Source organism: Peromyscus maniculatus, chromosome X (assembly GCF_049852395.1).
Source record: "Peromyscus maniculatus bairdii isolate BWxNUB_F1_BW_parent chromosome X, HU_Pman_BW_mat_3.1, whole genome shotgun sequence".
Taxonomy (NCBI): Eukaryota; Metazoa; Chordata; class Mammalia; order Rodentia; family Cricetidae; genus Peromyscus; species Peromyscus maniculatus.
In genome coordinates, this window is record NC_134875.1 from 77,419,892 (window position 1) to 77,436,910 (window position 17,019).

At 40.6% G+C, this 17,019-nt stretch overlaps 1 protein-coding gene and 1 long non-coding RNA gene across 2 annotated transcripts in view; one reads left to right on the forward strand and one right to left on the reverse strand.

Annotated features, from left to right (window-relative positions):
* Positions 1–223: 223 nt before the first annotated feature.
* Positions 224–11,218, reverse strand: LOC121825856 (uncharacterized). The gene is made up of 3 exons (XR_006068203.2): positions 11,129–11,218; positions 10,593–10,811; positions 224–698 (listed from the first exon to the last, which is right to left on the reverse strand). It is a non-coding gene; the product is annotated as an uncharacterized LOC121825856 (long non-coding RNA).
* Positions 11,219–12,767: 1,549 nt separating this feature from the next.
* The window catches only part of Brwd3 (bromodomain and WD repeat domain containing 3), a 109,653-nt gene continuing 105,401 nt past the window's right edge, over positions 12,768–17,019 (forward strand). Inside the window, exons 1-4 of the mRNA XM_006992318.4 lie at positions 12,768–13,166; positions 13,306–13,364; positions 13,567–13,596; positions 13,999–14,058. Coding sequence (XP_006992380.1) covers positions 13,136–13,166; positions 13,306–13,364; positions 13,567–13,596; positions 13,999–14,058 — 180 coding nt within the window. The 5' untranslated portion in view covers positions 12,768–13,135. The remainder of the gene's footprint in view (positions 13,167–13,305; positions 13,365–13,566; positions 13,597–13,998; positions 14,059–17,019) is intronic.

The window sequence follows — 17,019 nt, forward strand, 5'->3', positions numbered from 1 at the left end:
TTAAACCAGTAATACCCTGGAATACAACTACACACACACACACAAATTCACACACACACAAATTCACACACACACACACACACACACACACACACACACACACACACATACACACACACACTAATCTAGGGCTATATGTGTGCTTTTAGGTTTTATATGAGTGCTGAGGATCTGAACTCAGGTCTCCATGCTTATATGTCAAGTACTTTAGCCATGGAGCCATCTTCCCAGCCCCTCGAGTTATTTTTGAAAGGCAATGGATGGAAGGCTGCAAATGTATTTTAGTTGGTAGAGTCTTTCCTAACATTCATGAATCCCTGAGTTCAATCCACAGAATCACCTGTATCGGGCATTGTGACACATGTTTATTACATAAAGTTTTGTAATGCAATCACTTAAGAGGAAGAAGCTGGATGATAGGAAGCTCCAGGTTGTCTCTACATAAATAAGGAAATAAATATAAATGTCAGTAGGAAAGAAAGACTGACTATGCAAGAAATCTCAAGATGAGAACTCCTTTCCAAGTTTAGGAACAAAAGTGTATTAGGGTAGTCAGGATGCAGTCTAGGTTGGTAATCCAACAATGACTAGCTTGTGATAGAAAGGCCAAGATTCTGGTAGTTGTTCAATACACAAGGCTCGATGTCTCAGAAGTCCCAATGTGGCACTGGAGTCCTGGACAGCCGCTGCTCTTCAGTCTGTTGGAATCCCAAAGAAGTAGGTTTGAGCACTAGTGAAGGAATTCTGTAGCAACAAGGCAGATGGACTTGCCAATGAGAGTGAGGACAAACAGTCAGAAAGTGAACTTTCCCTTTTCAATGTTCCTTTTTTTCTGGGCTGCCACCAGAAGGTGCCACCCTGATTTAGGGTGTGCCTTCCTGCTTCAAATAGTCTGATCTAGAAAATCCCTCACAGTAGTTAGTACCCAGCAGCAGTTTCAGACAGGTTGACAACCAAGATCCGTCATCACAAATGGAAAATAAATCAAAAGGAAAATGGAGAAGATTGACTTTAAACTCTCCCCCATTATAAACAAAGTAAATCCAATTTTCAAAACATGCTAGGCATTATTATTAATGCCAGTCGTCTCAGTACTTGAGAACTAAAACAGAATGGTGACGTAGAGATTGGCCCTTAAGCTGCAAAACTCTGTCTCAAAAATAAGTAAATTAATTAACAATAAACAAATAACAAAGGGAATAATAAAATTGGAAATGTTCTTGCAGAAACATGCATAAAATGGGTTTATAATCATATATATATATCATACAAATTGATAAGATGGAAGGCAATTCTGACAATTCACAGATGAAATAAATGGCTAATAAACAGGTACAAAACATATTTTCTTTCTTTTTTGGTTTTTCGAGACAGGGTTTCTCTGTGTAGCTTTGCGCCTTTCCTGGAACTCACTTGGTAGCCCAGGCTGGCCCTGAACTCACAGAGATCCTCCTGCCTCTGCCTCTTGAATGCTGGGATTAAAGGTGTGCGCCACCACCTGCAGCCAAATAGTTTCAACTGATAATAATAGATAGATAACAGATAGATAGATATAAATATATTATGGCTTATGACATAGAAATTTTATACAATGCTGATCAGTAGGTTTTTTTTTTTTTGCTTTTCTAGACAGGGTTTCTCTGTGTAACAGCACTGACTATCCTGGAACTTGCTTTGTAGACCAGGCTGGCCTCAAACTCACAAAGATCCACTTGCCTCTGCCTCCTGAGTGCTGGGATTAAAGGCGTGCACAACCATGCCCAGCTAAAATTAGTGGAAAAGTAAGTTGGAGGAAAAACTCATAATGCACTTGGGCGGTGGAGGCAAGTAGATCTCTATGAGTTGGGAACCAGTCTACTTTATACACAGAGTTTTAGGTTAGCCAGGGCTGCACAGTGAGACCTGTCTCAAAGAATTTTTTTAAAGAAAGAAAAACACAGACAAAAATTAATACCTCATGCGATAAATGATATTTTACTAATGAAAACAAAGAGGAGAAAATGCAAATGTAGAATATTAAGTTAAAGCAAATGTAATGTGTACAAGCAGTGACATTTCTACAAATATTAAGATACGTAATCAATATTATATGTGTGATGATCAAATCAAGAGTCCAACACATGATAACCAAGGCCCTTAACACTGATATATATCCTAACCCCTTACTGTTTCCTTTGCAAGTAGCAATCTGAAAATATGTAAGAAAATGAAGGAGAAAAATGCAAGCCGAGATTAAAGAAACAAATAATCAGAATACTATTTGGTTTTGAAATATTCAATTACAGCTCCACGAGGAAAAAATGTTAAGAACATACTACGATCATAATTAAATTTATTAACCAAACACCCTTTTAATTAATTTTAAAGAAAATCTGGTTTTATTAGTTTATCTTTATTCAAAGCACCACATATTTTTAAGACCCCACTTGAGACATAATTTGCATACCATAAAGTTCACCATTTGGGTAATGAATGCATAGCCTTTTGCAAGGTAGAGAAGTATTTTAAGCACTGAGCTACATCTCCAGCTCAAGTTCACTGTTTTAAAATGTGAATTTAAGGCCAGCAAGATGGTTCAGTGAATAGGTAAAAAGGCTTGCCACACAAGCCAGGTGATCTGACGTTGATCTCTGGAATCCATGAAAAGGTGAAAGCAAAGAACTAACTCTACAATGCTGTCCTCTGACCTCCACACGCGGATCAGAGTATCCACACCTATACACATGCATACCTACAGCACCCACACACTAATAAAAAATGGTTCACTTAGATGGTTTTCTATATATTTACAAAGTTGCCCAAACATTACCACATCTAGGTGTAGAACACTTTAGAGGTACTTCCCTCCCAAATAAATGTAATACATACAAACACATCCATGTGCTCCATTTCTCTAGATCCATGGAACGAATAATCTACTTTTTACCTCCATAGTTCCACATGCTCTTCACATTTCATATAGTCCCACTTCATGTGGTCTCTTTTCTGATTAGCTTCTTTCATATTTTTATGATCCATCCAGAATGTGTGTGTGTGTGTGTGTGTGTATCATGTCATTACTTTGTTCTTTTTTTGTTAGAATACTCAATTTGATAAGTAGAGCATATCTTGTTTATTCATTCATAAGTTGATGGGCATTTTGTTATCACGGAACTATTAGAAATAACACTGTGCCAAGTGGTGGCGGCAGTGCATGCCTTTAATCCCAGTACTCAGGAGGCAGAGCCAGGCGGATCATTGTGAGTTCGAGGCCAGCCTGGTCTACAGAGCGAGATCCAGGAAAGGCTCTAAAACTACACAGAGAAACCCTGTCTCGGGGGAAAAAAAAAAGAAGAAGAAGAAAAAGAAAGAAAGAACACTGTGAATGGGGTTTTTCATGAAAGCCAGGCTGGTCTTGAATTCTCTGTATGGAATGATTCTCTTGCTTCCACGTCCTAAATGCTGATTACAAACATATGTCATTGCAATCGCTTCTTTTGTTGTTGTTTTGGATGCTAAAAAAATTTTTTTTTGAGATTGGGTTTCTCTGTGTAGCCGTGGCCATCTTGGAATTCATTTTGTAGACCTTGCTGGCCTTGAACTCAGAGATTCCCCTGCCTCTGCCTCCCCAGTACTGGGACTAAAGGTGTGTGCCCAGCATAATATTTAAGGTTTCTTCCCCCCAGTTTTTTGAGACAGAGTTTCTTTGTGTAGCCCAGTCTTTCCAGGAACTCTCTCTGTAGACCAGGCTGGTCTTGAACTTAGAGATCCACCTGCCTGTTGTGTACAACTTTATTGTACTGATTTTTCCATTCTTTGGGGTATGCAGTGGCAGTTTAAGTTTTTGAGGAGCTACCAAGCTGTTTCCACAAGCACCGTGTAAGAGTACCAGTAACTCGGCCGGTCGGTAGTGGCGCACGCCTTTAATCCCAGCACTGGGGAGGCAGAGGCAGGCGGATCTCTGTGAGTTCGAGGCCAGCCTGGGCTACCAAGTGAGTTCCAGGAAAGGTGCAAAGCTACACAGAGAAACCCTGTAACCAGTAACTCTACATACTGACCACTATTTTTTTTTATATCCATCCTACTGGATAGAAGGCAGGTATTGTCATATTATGGTTTCAATTTGCACTTTCCTGAGTATTGATATGTTTGTGTTCTCTCTGTATATTCTGGTAAGTAGGTCCTTATTGCATATAATTTACAACTATTTTTTCCCTTTCATTGGGCTCTTTTTCTTTCCCCTCTCCTCCCCCCTCCTCCTCCTCCTCCTCCTCCTCCTCCTCCTCCTCCTCCTTCTTCTTTCTCTCTCTCTCTCTCTCTCTCTCTCTCTCTCTCTCTCTCTCTCTCTCTCTCTCTCTCTCTCTCTCTCTCTCTCGACAGGGTATCACCTTGTAGCCATGGCCGGCCTGGAACTGGAACTTTAAATGTAGACCAGGCTGGCCTCAAACTCAAAGAGAATTGCCTGCTTCGGACTCCAGAGTGCTGGGATTGAAGGCGTGCGCCACTACACTGCCCCTTCTTTCAGTAGAAGGATTTATTTTGCTTCATGATTTCAGAGTGTTCTTTCTGGCTGGCAGTGTAAAGCTGCTTGATGAATGGCCACAATTTTCTTGATAATGTTCTTTATTGTACAAACCTGTTTCACTCTGACAAAGCCTACCTTATCTCCTTTTTGTTAGCTTGTGTTGTAGCTATCATAACTAAGAAACACTTGTTTAATATAAAGTAACAAATATTGACATATATATTCTTCAAAATTGTATAGTTTTACCCTTTAGAGCTTGGAACAAATATGAGTTCATTGTTGTATGTATTGCTATACTGTAGTGGTCTAAACTGATTTTTCTGCATGTGAATATCCATTTGTCCTAGCACTTGCTTTCTTTCCTAAATTGTATTGTCTGGGTACCAGCTTCAACAACTGATAACAGCTCTGTGGGCTTATTTCTCAATTCTCAATTCTATTCCAATGATGTGGAGAAGCACTTTTATGTCAGTATCACAGTCTCCTCCGGATAGTTGCTTCTAGTCAGTAAGGCTTGAGCATGGCAATTGGGAGCCTCCTTAATTTATCCTTCTTTCCAAGATGATCTGGCTATTCTGGGTTCCTTGTATGAATCACGTAGTTTCTGCCAAATATTCCTGCTGAGATTTGGCTACAGATTTTATGCAATGTAGCTCAGTCTGAGTGTATTGTTATTTTAATATTATATCTTCCAAATCATGGACATGGAATTTTTTTTGTTTGTTTCTTTAGGTGTTCTTTATTTATTGATTAATTTTTTTTGAGACAGGGTTTCTCTGCATAACAGTTCTGGCTGTCCTGGAACTTGCTTTGTAGACCAGGCTAGCCTGGAACTCACAGAGATTCACCTGGCTCTGCCTCCCAAGTGCTGGGATTAAAGATGTGCGCCACTACTGCCTGGCTCTTTAGATGTTCTTTAATTTCATTCAATACTGGTTTACAGTTTTCAGTGCACTAGTATTACATTTATTTTGTTAATCATATTCCTAAGTACTTTATTCTTTTTGCTACTGTAAATTAAAATAGTTTTCACTTCAGATTCTTTATTTCTGGGGTACAAAAATACACATTCTCTCTTGGTCATGTATCATGCGTACTTGGTCTGCTCATTCATTTGCCCTGATAACCTTTTACATAAGTTCCTTAAGATTTTTGCTATGTAAGATCATAAAGTTTAAAAAAGAGATCCTTTTTTCTTTCCCACACCAGATCTGTTTTCCTTTTTCTGAACTAATTGAACATGTAAGACCTCTGGGACAAGGGTGAACAGAAATAAAGGGCCACAGATGTAGCTCAACTTGTTGAGTACTTGCCTAGTTTTCACGAGACTCTTGCTTTGACCCCCAGCATCAACTAAACCAGGTGTGCTGGTGCATGCTGCTAATTCCAGCCCTTGGGAAGTGGAGTTCGGAGGATGAGAAGTTCTAAGTCAGCCTTGGCGCACAGGGAGCTGGAGGAGAGTCTGAGCTACAATGAGATCCTGTCTGAAAGGGAAGAAATTCTCCCTTCAATCGGATCTCCTGATTACAAGAAAGTAGTACTTCGTTTTTCCCAATTACCTCTGATAGCAGCTACAGGTTTTTCATAGACAAACCTGTTATTAGCTTAATGAAGTTCCCACCTTAAACTAGTTTGCTGTAAATATTAGAAATGGTGGTGAATTTGGCAAAATGTTTCATGTTAATGTGTTTTCTGTCTCTGTGAAAAATGTATGAGATAAAACAAATCAAAGAAGAGGTTTATTTTGGCTCAGGCTCTGAGAGATTTCAGTGCATGGATGCTTAGTTCCATGGACATGAGCCTCTGATGGCATTGTAAATCACAGCTAGAGTGCATGCCAAAGGAAGCCTGTTCACCTCAATGTGATTAGGAAGCAAAGAGAGGGGAAAGGCAGCGTCTTGAGCTCTGATACCTTCAAGATTATGCCCTCACTGACCTGGCCCTACCTTCTATTTATTTATTTTTATATTTGTGCATAATCATGGCACAAAATGGTGGCTTTCCCTGCAACATTTTCATGTATGCACATTATGTATTTTACTAATATTCTTTGCCTTGTGAATCTTCTTGTCCATAGTCTGACCTCTATTTTCCTGCCATCTGTATACACATATATCTACGTACATATGTATGTGTGTAATCTAGATTCTTCATGAGAGAGAAAATTGGATATTTGTCTGTCCGTGTCTGGCACATTTTGCTTAATATGATGCTTTCTTTCTCTAGTTTCATTTGTTTCCTTGAAAGTAATGTAATTTTGTCCTTCTTTGGGAGGTAATACTCCATTGTTAAAAGCAGCAGAACCCCTTAAATTAGTTAACAGCTGATGAGATGTCTCAGCGAGGAAAAGCACTTGCTGTACAAGCTTCACCTGAGTTTGATTCTTTCTTTTTTTCCAAAACAAGGTTTCTCCCTGTGTCGTTCTGGCTGTCCTGTAATTCACTCTGTGGACCAGGTTAGCTGGCCTCGAAGTAAGAGATCCATCTCTCTCTGTCTCTGTGCTAGGACTAAAGGCGTGTGCCACCACGGCCTGGTCTGAATTTGATTCTTGGAATCAACAAGGTGGAAAGACAGAACCTACTCTGTAAAGCTGTCCTCTGACCTCTGCATGAGTCCCGTAGCTGGGCCTGTTGGTGTAAGCTTCCAATCTCAGCTACTACACAGGCTGAGGTAGAAGACTGAAATTCCAAAGCTTGCCAGGTGGGGCTGCACATGCCTCCCTGTCTGCTCAGCCTCTGGCAAGTAGAGGCAGAAAACTTAGAAGTTCAAGGTCACCTTCAGGTACATAGTGAATTCAAGATCAGCCTGGGATACATGAGACCCTTTCTGAAACAAACAAACAAACAAACAAACAAACAAACAAACAAACAGCAAAAGACCCTGATAGTTCAACACCTACCTAGGCAACTTAGTGAGACCTTTATCAACAACAACAAAACAAAAACAACAAAATAAAACAAAACACAGAGATGTAGATCAATACTAGAGTGCTTGCCTAGTATTTGGAAGCACTTGGATTTAGATTTAATTCCCAGTACTGAAAGAGAAGGAGGTAAGAGAAGGAAACAAATTACTTTTTTAAAAAACTTTTTCTAGACGGTTTCTCTGCAGCTTTGGAGCCTGTCCTGGAACTCACTTTGCAGACCAGGCTGGCCTCGAACTCACAGAGATCCACTTGTCTCTGCCTCCTGAGTGCTGAGATTAAAGGCTTCACCTTTGTTTTTAAAGTTAGCTTTGCTGAATATAGGATTTTTGTGTGACGTGTTCGTGTTCATTCTTGGGTCACAATGTATATGCTATGCTATTGCTTCTGGCCTCCACTGTTTTTAATAAGAAATTAGATCATAATTTTCTCTTATTAGTGATGCAGTTGTTTTCAAGACTGTTTTTTTATTTTCAATATTTTTAATATGTTAGTGGACACTATTAAATGTTTATATTTGTAGTTCACTGAGCTTCCTGTGTATGTAAGTTTATTTTTAAACAAAGGCCTCTGACATTGGTGCAATGTCTCTTCAAAATATTCTGTTTCCTCTCACTCGATAATATTTTCACTAACACACACACACATATATTACATATGCATATATATGTTGATAAACATAATGTCTAATTTTTTCCAAGATCCCCTTGCATTTGTTCTCTTTAATTTTCATTGTTATTTTTGTTTTACAGAATTCATAATCTCTATTAGCCTTTAGATCAGTGGTTTTCAACCTTCCTAATGCTGCAACCTTTTAATACAGTTCCTCATGTTGTGGTGAATCCCAACCACAAAATTATTTTGTTGCTACCTCATAACTGTACCTTTGCTACTGTTATGAATCGTAATATAAATATCTGATACACACCCCCAAAGAGATCATGCCCCATAGGTTGAGACCACTGCTTTAGAACAATAATTACTATTTTGCTTTCCTTGCACAAGTTTTTGGTTGTTCTCTTTGGTGGGTTTTAAATTTTAGTTATTATTTTGTATGCTAACCCAGAAATCTACTAACTGAGCCATAGCCTTGGTTCATGAAATGTGATTTTACTTCTGTTTACATTTTATTTATTGTTCTGTGGATGTGTACTCCTACAAGCACATACCATGGCACATGTGTTGAAGCCAGAGGCCAACTTTCAGGAGTCAGTTCTATCCTCCTCTGTGGATCTGAGGAGCCAACTCAGGTTGCCAGGTTTGCTCCACGTGCTCTTAATGATCCTGGGATGGAATCTTTGTTTTGTGAGACAGGGTTTCTCTGTGTAGCTTTCACCTTCCCTGGATCTCGCTCTGTAGACCAGGCTGGCCTAGAACTCACAGAGATCCGCCTGCCTCTGCCTCTCGAGTGCTGAGATTAAAGGCGTGTGCCACCACCACCCAGCTTCTGCGATGTAATTTTAAGGAGGACAGTAAGTTCGATCTCTGGAACCCACATAAAAGTGGAGAGAGAGAACCAACTCCACAAAGTTGTCCTCTGACAGCCACATGCAGACAGGCTCATGCACACACATCCATATAATAAGGGTAAATAAAATTTACTTAAAAACACAGATGATAGCTGGGTGGTGGTGGTGGTGGTGGTGGTGGTGGTGGTGGTGGTGGTGCATGCCTTTAATCCCAGCACTTGGAAGAGGTGGAGGCAGGAGGATCTCTGATTTGGAGGCCAGTCTGGTATACAGAGTTAGCTCCAGGACAGCCAGAGCTATACAGAGGAACCCTGTCTTGAATAAAATCAAACCAAAATAAAATAAAGATGATAATAAAGTAAAGGATACCTCAGTGAATTGTGTCCCCTGCAAATTTGTTCATGTTCTGCCCTAAGTACCAGTGAATATAACCTTACTTGGAAATAGGTATTTGTAGTTATAATTAAGGCATTAACGTGAGATCATTCTAGATTCACGGTGGGCCTGAAACTCAATGACTTTTGTTCTCATGACAAACACATTAAGTGATAGAGTGCTCGCCCAGAATTTGAGAGGCTCTGAATGAGTCCCTAGACACACACACACACACACACACACACACACACACACACTACAGTAAAATTTGACACTGGGCCACAAATGGACAAAGGGTATGTGAAAATGGAGGACGATATGTGAATTATTCGGTCAACAAGTCAAAGAATGCTGAGGATCCATCAGAAGCTGGAAAAGGTAAAAGAGATTCTCTTCCAGAGCCTTCAGAGGGAGCATGAACTCTGCTACAGGCTGATTTTTACATTTCTGGTTCTTAGGTGTAAAAGGACAACGCTCTGCTTTCTTAAGCCCTCTGGATTAGAAGTTGTTATGGTAGCTCCAGGAAACTAATGCGTCTACCAAGTAAACAGTTTTTATTAACATTTTTTTACATTTATTTAGTCTGTTTGTGTGGGGGTGGGGAATGCATGCCAGGGCAAGAGCGTGGAGATCAGAGAACAACTTGAGTGTCTGTTCTCTCCTTCACTGGATTCGTCTTGGGGACTGAACTCAAGTTGTCAAACTTGGTGGCAAGCAACTTCCCCCACGGAGCCATTTGCCAACTGTCTTAGTTTTCTTCTTCTTTTTTTTTTTGAGATATTTTTCATGCAGGCAGGTAGCCAAAGATGGTGCTGAACTCTTAATCCTCCTGCCTCAAATTCTCAAGTGCTAGGATTATAAGAACACACCACAATGCCTGGCAACATTTCATATTTTTCTACATAAATCCATTCTTACTGTAACAGATGAAAATTTGCCTCTTCTCCTAATCAAAACTATGAGAAAAAAAATTAAAGACAGATAGTAACATGGGTCAGTGGGTAAATGTACTTGCTGCCAAGCCTGACAATCTGGATTCAGTCCTGGGACCCACCACATAATGGAGGGAGAAAACCAACCCCCACAAGCTCCTTTTCTGACCTCCAGATGTACACACACACACACACACACACACACACACACACACACACACACACACACACACACACGGGGGGGGGGGGGGAGGGGGGGGAGTAATAAAAAATGGCCACAGAGTTAAGACTGGTGACTCTGTGTTATAAAATACTGATTAGTTAGCATTAGTTCTGAACAACGAATACTTTTTGTGGGGATACACACATTTCAAAAACTTCCTTCTTACCTACTGAGTCCAGAAAATGTATGCTAGTTCATCAGTTTCTTGGTTGTCCTCTCCAAAAGTCACCCTTACTGACTGCTCTGTGGAAACGCATTTGGACCTTTACATTTTATCTTTCCTCTTCTCAGTTCACTTGTCAGTAGAGAACATTAGAAGCAATGTAAGAAAGTTTGCTTCCGGAAGTTCCTGAAGTCATGGAGCACTCTCTCAGTCCGCTTCTCTCTGTAAGGAGGGTACCACTGTTGCTCAGACTGCTTTTCAATTAGCCATGTAGCCCAGTCTACTTTTGAACTAAAGATCTTTTGGCCTCAGCCCCCTAGGGTTGGGATTATAGGTGTATCAGGCCACACAAGGCCAATCTTTATTTTCTTTACTCCTAAACCATTATTACTTCAAATTCCTGTTAAAACAATTATTTGCCCTGAGGGCAGATGACATTTCCTCACTCACATACACAATAAATAAATAAATAAATAAATAAATAAATGAATAAATAAATAAAATTTAAAAAATAACTTTTATACAAAGTAATTTCTTACCTTAAACTTCTGTAAATTTGTGAGGTTTTATCTCTCAATTGCATCCAAATCAATAGCTAAGTGAGCACAGAGATAATTATGTCACATACCTTTTGAAATAGAACACAAATATAGTCTCATATGACTTCTACAGAAATTCTGTAAGTTAAGTAAGTATGGCAAGTATTATTTATTCTTATACTTTACACAGAAGGAATATAATTAATAAAATGTGAGTGCTCTAAAGTCATAAAGTAGTCATTTTTATTGTTTGTATAATGAAGAAAAAAAGAACCCATCTCTTAGGTCACTGTAAGAGTCAAATGAGCTACAGCAGGTAACATTGTGGTAAGGACTTGATAAAGCTTACCTGTTGATTATATTATATTGAACTACGAAAATTGTAACTTTTTCAGTAAACTCCCTTCAATTATTTTCTGAGGTTTTATATTATTTTATCTACTTTTTTCAAATATGATCATACCAAAGATAAACATAACATTTCACAATTACTTTGTATTGTTATTAATTTCTGAATAAAAGAAACAGAAAGAGTTAGCGAGGATATCCAAGTTTATGTTAACTTAATGGAATTCTAGACCCACAGTGGCACCGGCTGAGCTCACTAAATGAGAAAACCAAATTGCTACTATAGCCATAAATTTAGAAGGTGAATCTTCAACTTTGAGTATTTCAAATGTAAATAATGTATAGAATTCAAAGAGTTTGTTTTTCCATCAGGTTTAACTTCAATGAGTTCTGATTTCAAAGTATAGAATGAGAACAGAATGTTAAAAGAAAGTGGGTAAGTGCACCAGTTTACTACGTGTCTTTTTTATTATAATTTTTTTATACAAATCCTGTGATCACTGAAGATTTCACTACCCACCACCAATGTCAGTGCTGTGCTAAGAGTTGAGGATATATATTAAAACAGTTGTAGGCTCAAACCTGTGGAAAATAACTTTGTAAATGAGTGTGGTGACTTATGCCTGTGATGTGAGCACCACTGAATTCCAGGTGAGCCTTGGATATATAGTGAGAGCATGTCAGAAAATACTTAAAAGGCAAAACAAAGCAAACTATCCTTTCTATCCAATTTTTTTTAATGGATATTTAAGAACTTTTTAAGTGTTTTGGCAGTGTTTCAAAACAGAGTTCAAACTTATACTACAGGAATGGGGAAAATGCATTGTTGAACATTTCAGAAGGTGCAAACAGCTTCGTGGTTAAAGTGCAAATTTGTCACGCATTATTTATCAGGGGGATATTTTAAGTAGTTTTCTATAAGAATATTATCTGTGTATTCCGGTCATCAGGGAAGTACAGAACTTTCATTTGGAGCAATGCTCCTCCTTTGGACACAAAATCTTTTAGTGGCAAGAGCCATTTCCTTGGGGGTAGTAAAAGAACAAACAGACCAAACCCTTTCGGTGACCTAAGGTAGTTAGGTCAAGTTAGTCCCTTACAAGTTTCTTCTGAAAGGTTCCCTGACCGGAAAGGGTCCGATCGCCCTCACAGGAAGGGTAAGCAACTCTGGAGCTCCGGGACGCCAACGCCACCACAGAGTTTCCCCGAGGTTGCCAGAGCGTCTGCCTGCTTTTAGCACCTCTTCCTCCTTCCCTGGGCAGTAACTAGGCAACCTCGGCCGGCTGAGGCTGCTGGAGCGAGGCGGCTGCCTTAGTGCCTCTGGCGGCGAGCGGGGAGCGCTGCAAGCTGCTCCCTCCCCTTTCTCCCCCTTTCCATGACTCCACCCCTTTTGCCCCCGCCCACCCCTTAGCGACTTCGGCTCCTCCCTCTCCTTCTCTCTCGCTCTCCTTCCTCCTCCGCCTCCTCAGCTCTCGGGCTAGAATATCTATGGGTCGAAACGTGATGCGATGAATCCGAGAGAGACCGAAACTGGGACGAGGAGTGCGGCGGAAGCGGCGGGACTCCCAAGCATGGGGGCTTCACCACAATAGAGGCAGCGCCCCCACCCGCCCCAGCCAGCCCTCCGGAGCGAAGCCCCCAAACCCCCTCGGGAAAAGGATGGCGGCGGCACCTACCCAGATCGAAGCCGGTGGGTAGCTGAGTCGGGGCTAAAGGGATGGGGGTTTGCGCGACGGCTGTCAGAAATTTTTTTTAAAGCTTGTATTTCTCTTCCTTGCCTCTCTCTTAACGTCTCCCCCCACCCCCCCCACCCCCCACCCCTTCTTTAGAGCTGTATTACCTGATCGCTCGGTTCTTGCAGTCCGGACCCTGTAACAAATCCGCTCAGGTGAGAGGGAGAAGGATATCTGGGAGTGTTCGGGAATGGTCCCAATGGGGAAATTGAGGCACCGGGTGAGCAGTGCAGGGGAGGGTGAGGGAAAGGCCGGCCTCGATTAGTCCTACAGTCAGCGGCTGTGTTGGAAGTGGGGAGGGAGGAATGGGTTGGCGCCCCAATCTGCTCCTCACATCCGTGTTTCCCTCTTCCTCAGGTGCTAGTGCAAGAGCTCGAGGAGCATCAGGTATGGACCCTCTTTGGGAAGGGCTGGGGAGGGCTGGGGAGAAACTGGAGGAAGGGTAAGGTAGGTCACGGGCCGAGGGCAGGGGCCCGGAGGGAGCCTTCGAGCTGGACACTCCGGGCTGTTGTCACTTGGGGTGAGCCGGGTTCTTTCTCAGAAGGGGCGGACAACGCAGGGGTCTAAACTCGTTGCCTTTTATTCCGGCGGGAGGTGTATTTTCAGGATTTCCTTCCCTTTGGCCTGCCCCCCCCACCCCCCACCCCCGGCACGGCGGCAATCGCTGCCGGGACTGAAGAAATGAAAATGCTAAAGGGTCTAGGACTGAGCTCCGGGCTGGGTGCTGCTGATGGGGAGCAGAGGCTTTTCCTTCACCCCCCCCCCCTTTTCTTTTCCTCTGGCCCCCAGCTGATTCCGCGCCGCTTAGACTGGGAGGGGAAAGAGCACCGAAGAAGCTTCGAGGATCTGGTTAGTAAACTTTTCATTTCAACTTAGCCCAACTCTTTCTCCACTCCCTCCCCACCTTGTGCCCCCAACCCGCCCCTGACCCTTCAGCCCGCAAGGCTCCCGGAGCCTGCTGTTTGGTGTTCGAACGACTGCCCCTTCCCCCTCCCAGCGTGTCGGAAAGGGTACCTTGCCCTCCTCCAGCCTTGCCTATTTTCACCCGAAAACTTTGAAGAATGTGAGTTGGTTAGTGGAGGTGCTGTGTTGTGGATTATGACTATGTTACAAACATCGGAGAAGGCCCATTGTAGGGGGAGAAGGGACAGAAACCAGGGGGTTATCTTGGGGCACGTACCAAGGACTGACGCTGGCCAATGACAGCGTTGGTAACAGCCCGGAGTTCCGGATTAGTGGAAGAAAACTGGTTTCTGGTTGGTCCTGGCTTGAAATACGGGAACTGAGGCCAGGCTTGGGTGTTTTTTTTTTTTTTTTCTCCTCTCGCTCTTTTTTTTTTTTCTCCTTTTTCTTTCTTTCTTTCTTTTTTTTTCTTTTTAGAGGGGAGAGGAGAAGGGGCTCAGAAGGGGAGCTGACTCTTAAATGAGAAAAACGATGTAAATAAAGATACTAAGGACCACTGAGGAAATTCCAAGATTTGCCGTCTTCAGATAATGGACTACTGAATAAAAACATTGTTGAATATTTCAGAGCTTAGAAAATAGCTCATCAATTCATCAGTAAATCGAATTTGTACAAATAACATTTTCACTAAATCAAAACTATGGATTATGACCTTTTGGGAATAGGTGAACATGATTTGGGGATTAGGAGACAACAATAGGCATTTAAAAAAATAGAATATACTTTAGTTAAGGACCAAAGCTATTGGATTGACTGCAAATACAGTTCGTAGTATAAGTACCCCCTTTCCTCTGCACTGAGACAAAAAGGTGACCCTTTATGTTTGGGGAAGGAGGTTCTTCTGTTGGCCCCAGATGTAGAACTGTCTGACAATAAAAGGAGTGCTAAAATCTAAATTCAGCTCTCTTTCCTCCAAATAAGATCCAATGAGGAAAATCAGACAAAGTGGAAAAAAGTTGGAAGACTAGTAGAATAAATAAGATTATTTAAAATATTCTTGTAATAAGAAACATTTAAATTGCTGTGGTATTCATTTTGATAATTTTTGTATATTACAGGAGTGAAGCCAAATGAAAAAATGGTACAATTGTAATAACAGTGAATGCCACCACCATTACTATTAATGGTTATAATTTCTCACATGGCTACAAATTATTTCTGAATACCTGTTACTACTTTTAATTTTTGGCCAGAAGTTTTATGTTATTGTTGTTAGATATAAGTCCTACTTGTACCACAGAATGTAAAACCAAAGTATTCACTAATACATGTTTTAGCAGGTAACTACTGATACGTGTTTGAAAATAGTTTTAATATCTAGGTGTATGGACAATATTTTTGTTTACATTTTCCCTTTCCAGTTTATACATGTGTGTGCAGGTAGATCATCTTTGAGCAAATGGCAAAAGGAAACTTAAAAGGGAAAATATATTTTAAAAAACGAATGAGCCGGGCAGTGGTGGCGCATGCCTTTAATCCCAGCACTCAGGAGGCAGAGCCTGGCGGATCTCTGTGAGTTCGAGGCCAGCCTGATCTACAGAGTGAGATCCAGGAAAAGGCACAAAGCTACACAGAGAAACTCTGTCTCGGAAAACAAACAAACAAACCAAAAAACCAAAACCAAAAACCTAACATGATAGAAAATTGAATAATTAAGATTTTCTCCTTACTATACAATTTTAAAGCCAATTTACTAGTCCTTTTCTTAAACTGTAAAGGCAAACTTTTACACAATTATAATCAATGTCCATTTTCTGCTTTATATTTTTCTGACAGTACTTTTGCATGACTAGTGTTATTTAAATAGTCATGCATGTAATGGTAAGAAAAACAAGTACTTGCATTTTAGATATTATGATTTGTCCTCAATTTCCAATTGATTATTTTTGAGTTACATTCACTTTTTCACTAATATTTTTGCATAATCAGGTGGTCTTTTTCTGCCACCTTCTTCCCCAAGAGTTCCCTGGACTTTGTTCTCTAAAGTCAATTTATGAATAAGGTCAAAGGAGCTCATCAACTTTGTAGCTTTTGTCTTATAATGAAGATCATTCTCTGGAAGTTGATTGAAATAGACATTTTTTATTTGTACTAAGGTGTACTTAACCCTTAACAATTACTTTTTACAATTATTGTTAATGCAATTATCTGTTTATATGGACTTGATTTTATTCTTTCATATATTTCTATTTTGTTAGCTTGTTTGAGACAGGGTCACATCCTGTTTGTAGGCTAACCTGGAGCTCATTATGTAGTCCAGGCTTGCCTCCAGCTCGAAGCAGCCCCCTGCTTCAGCCTTAGAAATGCTGGGATTACAGGTATGACCCACCTCATCAGTATTTAGTTATTTAGTTAGTTAGTTGGTATTGTTACACAAGGTTTTATAATTTAGCCAAGGCTGGCCTTGAATTTGTGAGATTTTGTTTAGAATTTAACTATATTTCAGATAAACTATCTACCTTGCTTTTTCATTTAATGTTTTTTTTTTTTGTTGTTGTTGTTGTTCATTTTTTGAGACAGGGTTTCTCTGTAGCTTTGGAGCCTGTCCTGGATCTCGCTTTGTAGACCAGGCTGGCCTCGAAATCACAGAGATCTGCCTGCCTCTGCCTCCCGAGTGATGGGATTAAAGGCATACATAAAAAGAGTATATGCGTTTATGAAGATAATTGTTATCATTCTAAGAATTTGTATTAAAACATTCAGGCTTTAAAACTTTTTTTGACAGTATTGGAGATTAAACCACAGTATTGGAGATTAAACCAAGTGCATCATGCATTCAAGGCAAACACTGACTGAGCCACAGCCCGAGCCCTATTAAGAGTGTTTTCACATTGTCATTTGATTCAT